Raw genomic sequence first — 5,277 nt, 5'->3', positions numbered from 1 at the left:
GTTTCTCTTGTCTATAATAGAAGCACAGATTCATCTTACCGACTTGGCTCTGATGAATTGCGAAAGCTACACTTTTACTGGGATCTCAAGGCTCCTACAGCACTCTTCTCAATCTCTGAAATCTTTAGAGTTGGGGGGGTCTAGGGGAGTAAAATTCCTCACAAATGAGCATATAGATACTTGTCGTCTTTTCTCCAATACCTGACATCAATCACTCTCTTTAATTGTTCCAAGTTATCTGATTTAACTTTTCTTATGATCACACAAAGATGCCCTCGTTTGTGCCATTTTGTGATGACTGGTTCATGCCTCGGAAAAGAAGAATACAATTATGATGGCCTAATGGAGGAGAACCGTGCAATAAAGTACTTGGACATATCATCTCATGATGAATTTAGGCCTACAGCTCTGAAAAGGCTTCTTAGCATATGTCCCGAATTGGAGAAGCTCAAGCTACACAGTTGTGTTTTCTTACCCGATGATCAACTGAATGTTCCTGATATTCTAGAGTGCAACAGGAGCCTTGGGGAACTGAATCTAACCGGATCCCATCATATCACTGTAAAAGACACGGAGTTAGAGTCGTCAGTGTTAGAGAAATTGATTGTGAAAATTTGAATGATAGATGATATATCTCTTACCAAGTTGGGGAAGATATGCCCCAAATTGATTCACCTGGATCTGGCGCGTTGCAGTGAAGTGACAGAAGAAGGGGTAAAGGAAGTGGTGAAATCGTGTACACGACTGATATACTCGAGCATAAGTTGCTGTGAAAAAGTGGATATCAGTGTAATACCATGGATAGTGACAAACAGACCATCCTTGAGAAAACTGGTGTCATCATCTCGTAGCTACCCAGAAACTCTACCTGCAACAAGGCTGTCTTCTCCTCAAGGATCCAAGCTTCATCTTTAAAGGAGATACGCTTTTGTGTTATATGTAATACTTTGAAATTGTATTTGATTGTTATTGCAATTTATTGTGTCCAACTTGAATGTTTAATTTTCACTTTCATGATCAAGATTTGTATGAATTGAAGACTACTCCCATTTCTTTTACTCTGCTGTGTGTATTACCTTGCCTTGGTTTATAATTCAAAATATACAATTGTTAGATTAAATTGAGAAAACTCGCGAGAATTTAACCAAATGAGTCATCACAATATATTTATCAGATGAATCAATATTATATCTGTATATTTAGGTCCTCAATCAACTGGACTATCTAATGTCATTTGCACTCAGTTAGCAGGACTCCAAGAACAGAGATTTCAGATTTTTTAAGTGGCTTCAAATGGTGTAATCCAATACTAGTAAGTTGTGTATTTGAGTAGTTCAGAGAGATGTACTAAGTCTGATGCAGAGAATGCAATATTGTTTGTTTTGCCCCAGGCCAGCACGCTTAGGAGTTCGATCTGGAGAAAAGCAAAACCCGAAAACAGAATCTTCATTTCGTTATCCTCCATCCATGTGTTCATTTCTGAGTTCGAGTATTATTCAGGTCATTAGTACGCACTCTTACAGCCCGTTTGATATAAGGTCATGACAATCGTAATTTGGCAAGAAAAGTCCTATGTCAATATAGATCCATGTAGGTAAAACGTTTTAATTAGATTATCATTGTATTGAAATAGTACATGAACACATAGGAAACATGAACACTAGTGCAGAAAAGTTTTATTTAGTTATAGTAGCTAGCTAGCTATCTAGTAATAAGACTGCACCAGGATTAATTATTAGGACAAGCGCGATCAACCCCAAAGTACATTGACTTCAATAGAGCCATACCTTCCGGTAATGGTCTTCTTGTCACTTTCACCGGCAGCCTTGACTAGAAAGAGAGCTTTGCCGTTAGCAATTTCATCGTCGGAAGAAACAGCATCATAGTCCATCAAGTAAGCACTAATCTCCATTTCCGTGGCGGCTTCAGGCACATTGACATCGGACCGACTCAAGGGAATGAATTCACCAGGCCTTACTGGAATATGCTGACTTTGCTTCTTATCAAAAAGCGAAAACTGAGTGCTGATGCCAAATCGACCATCTATATTTCCGTAAACGTCTGCAGGATCTTCTCCGTCTCCGTTGATGAGCTTAACACTCAACGTAGCTTGGACATTGTTACTGAACATCACCTTCACTGCAGCACATTCTTGAATGGAGGCCATCTTTTCAGTATTACTTAGTTGTATTCTCCTACAAAGCACAATAAATTACCAAGTATTAATTCAAATGATGAAAAAGTATTTAGGCGTTACATGTAGTATATGTTAGTGACAAATATTAATTAAGATGGATGAATTGAAGAAGCTAAAACAAATTAAATTAAGGATTAGGCACTTAATTACCTTAAAGTAGTATCACCCTCTTGTATATATGTAATCTGCGTGACTTGCAAATTACAATGCCATACTTGCCCACCATTATATAGTAGGAGGAGATCGAGAAATATTCGATTTTTTTTAACAAAAAAAAATTATACAGTTGTGTATGTGGGGCGCTGCGAATTCTATTCTTTGCGATAGATAGATTGGATTCCACCAATAACTTTTTTTTTTATTCTATGCTCATCCAATAAGATCTTTAAGGATGTCTCGTAACAAGATTTGTTCTTCAAATATTTTATTATAATAATTGGAATTTTTAAATTTAAAATACATTCCATAATACTTCCTCTGTTTCTTTGGAGGTCTTGTCAAGTCGTCTGTAAGTGTCCACATGGTTGGAAGCAGTTCTCCACGTAGATGTGATTGACGTAGGGTCGATATGGTATTGAATTATTGACCAATTAGTGACATAGTCTAAATGGAATCATTCGATCCATATCGATAGCCAGTAACATCCCGTACACTATCATATAAAGCATAATAGTTTATTAAAAACGTATATAAAATCGTTGAATTCTAGGGTATTACATACTCAAATACACCTTTTTTTTTTACACATTAATAAGTTTAATGATTCATACCAATTTTCTAGTCTCGAAAAGATGAGAGAAAATACGTGTTGGATTTTTCTTATTTTGCTTTGAGTATTTTGAAGATGTTCAATTCCTTTTTGCTGGTGTTCTTTGATAGGTCCATGCCATTCATTGAAATGGTCCTATATTGATTTCATGATGCTTAAAAGTAAAAGATAACCATTCATTTCTTTTTGACAAAAAATATTCTTTCCTATTTGTTTTTCTTATATGCAATCTTCACAAATTCCCAATTAGATAGAATTTTATGAAGTCTTTTTAGGGTCTTGTTTGATTTGTCAAAATAAGTACGTTATTAATATTCAATTACTATAAGATTTACTACAATAACAATTAAATTTTATTTTTACTAAAGAAGTACTTCGACAAAACGTAACACGCATAACCAAAATGAAATCAAGTCGGGTAATATATACAGTATTAAGTAATGAACTTAAGTCTTGTTAAATCTAACTTGATAATGAAATTTTGGACTTTATTTATTGTTAGTTGTTATTTTCAGCCCATTTGTACACCCAAGTGACCCAACCACCCTATACAATTCGGCTATATATACCCCAACTTTCCTTCACTCACCATTCACCATGCTCCTCATCTATCTAATCTATATATATTAAAACTCAATGGGAAGACATAATCCCGCCACGAGTCACCATATATTGCTAGGCAAATGATGTGGCGTCATGTCAGCATACTATTAAAAATTACTATTATTCATTAAATAAAAATTAACAATTGTTAATATGAATGTTTCAACCCATGACCTCATGTTCACTATAATCTAAATTCATCCACTACTCAAATGGTAGATCTTATATTACAATATTTTGTTAAAAAAAGTTAATCATATTCATAAACTTGAAAATTTAATGTTTAATTTTATACATGTATATTTAACAACAATCTATAATAACAAAAATTCATCTCATTTCTTTTATTTGCTCATACATAAAATCTATAGCTATTTTATATATGTAACCCAAAATATGTGTTGAACTTTTTAAGCTAATGTGTTTTTTTCTTTTTCTTTTATAACAATTGAAGAACGAAGTAAACTAATAATTTTAGGATATCGGATAGTATATTTTTTTTGAGTTGAGAAATCAATGAGTCCTGATAGGTGGCTAGATTGTACTTTGAATCATTGAATATGAGTTGCTTAGTTCACACTTTAATTCAATTTCATGCTTGATCGTGCTTGAGTGAATACTACACCTAAACCATTTCCCTTAGTGCTTTATATCTTGATTCTAGCTTGTTTCATTTCTTGCTTTAGTGACTTTAGTTTACTTAACTTCTATCTCGAACTAGCTTGATTGTTGTACTTGGTGGTGTTTTAGTTGTTCCCTGTGTTCGACCCCTATGCTTGCCCAATACTCGTGTTAGGATTACTTAGGTTTATAAATTGTATTTAATCTAGGGATAGATATCGGATAGTATATTTTGATGTTCAATGATGATTTAAAAATATATTATCAATAATACGAATACTTAAATAAATGTAACTAATTTAATCTATATATATATTTCATCACATAATTCTTCTTATAAAAGCTCATTTTCAATATACTAAAATAATAACTCGGGGCATCGCATTGTCCGGGCCAAAAACTAATTTAATCTGTTATACTACCCGTTCTTTCCTACTTCGTTTTTTTTTTTGGTTAAATCTACTTCATATTTTACTCACTTAATACTCATGGGTCAAATTTATAAAGTTTTGGCGGTCTAGTGCTACTTCCTTACCAGACAAATGTTAGAATCATCATAATGTGTTACATCTAAATTAAATATCAAATTTTTATATCTTATAATTATTTATAATTTATAGATATATTTGGTCACACATATGTATTGGAGGTTGCGCAAATTACAAGTAAGTGAATAGAATCAATAACATAATACTAAAACAGAGACCAGGAATGACACGAGTCATTTCATGATGTTGTTTTTTCTCTCCAAAACTCCCCCTCCCTTTTTAGCAAAATTTTTTTTATTTTTGGAATATTTGAATAATACAACTATTATAATATACTCATTATTCCAAATCTTATATATTACCTCCGTTCCTGAAAGTTCGACTCACTTACTATTCATCTGGTCAAAATAAAATAATTTTGACCACATATTATGATTTATATAATAGAAATAAATTAGTATGAGGGATCTTATTAGATTCCCCTTATTATAAAATTTTCAAATATCAACTTTTTATAATTTTCACTTATAACTAGCCGAAGATATTTATGTTCAAAGATGTTCATTAGAGATCGCAAATGCAAAGTGAGTCGAACTTTC

The 5,277-nt window shown here is 32.9% G+C and overlaps 1 protein-coding gene across 1 annotated transcript; it reads right to left on the bottom strand.

The window, feature by feature from the left end:
* Window positions 1-1,591: 1,591 nt before the first annotated feature.
* Window positions 1,592-2,464, bottom strand: LOC110698620. The gene is made up of 2 exons (XM_021876085.1): window positions 2,348-2,464; window positions 1,592-2,195 (listed from the first exon to the last, which is right to left on the bottom strand). Exon 2 carries the CDS (start codon window positions 2,165-2,167, stop codon window positions 1,751-1,753), a length of 417 nt encoding a protein of 138 aa, XP_021731777.1. The 5' UTR covers window positions 2,168-2,195; window positions 2,348-2,464; the 3' UTR covers window positions 1,592-1,750.
* Between the last annotated feature and the right edge of the window lie 2,813 nt (window positions 2,465-5,277).

Source organism: Chenopodium quinoa, unplaced genomic scaffold, assembly GCF_001683475.1.
Source record: "Chenopodium quinoa cultivar QQ74 unplaced genomic scaffold, ASM168347v1, whole genome shotgun sequence".
NCBI classification, from domain to species: domain Eukaryota; kingdom Viridiplantae; phylum Streptophyta; class Magnoliopsida; order Caryophyllales; family Amaranthaceae; genus Chenopodium; species Chenopodium quinoa.
The sequence above is the reverse complement of the archived record's forward strand: the minus strand, read 5'-3'. Positions and strand labels throughout refer to the sequence as shown.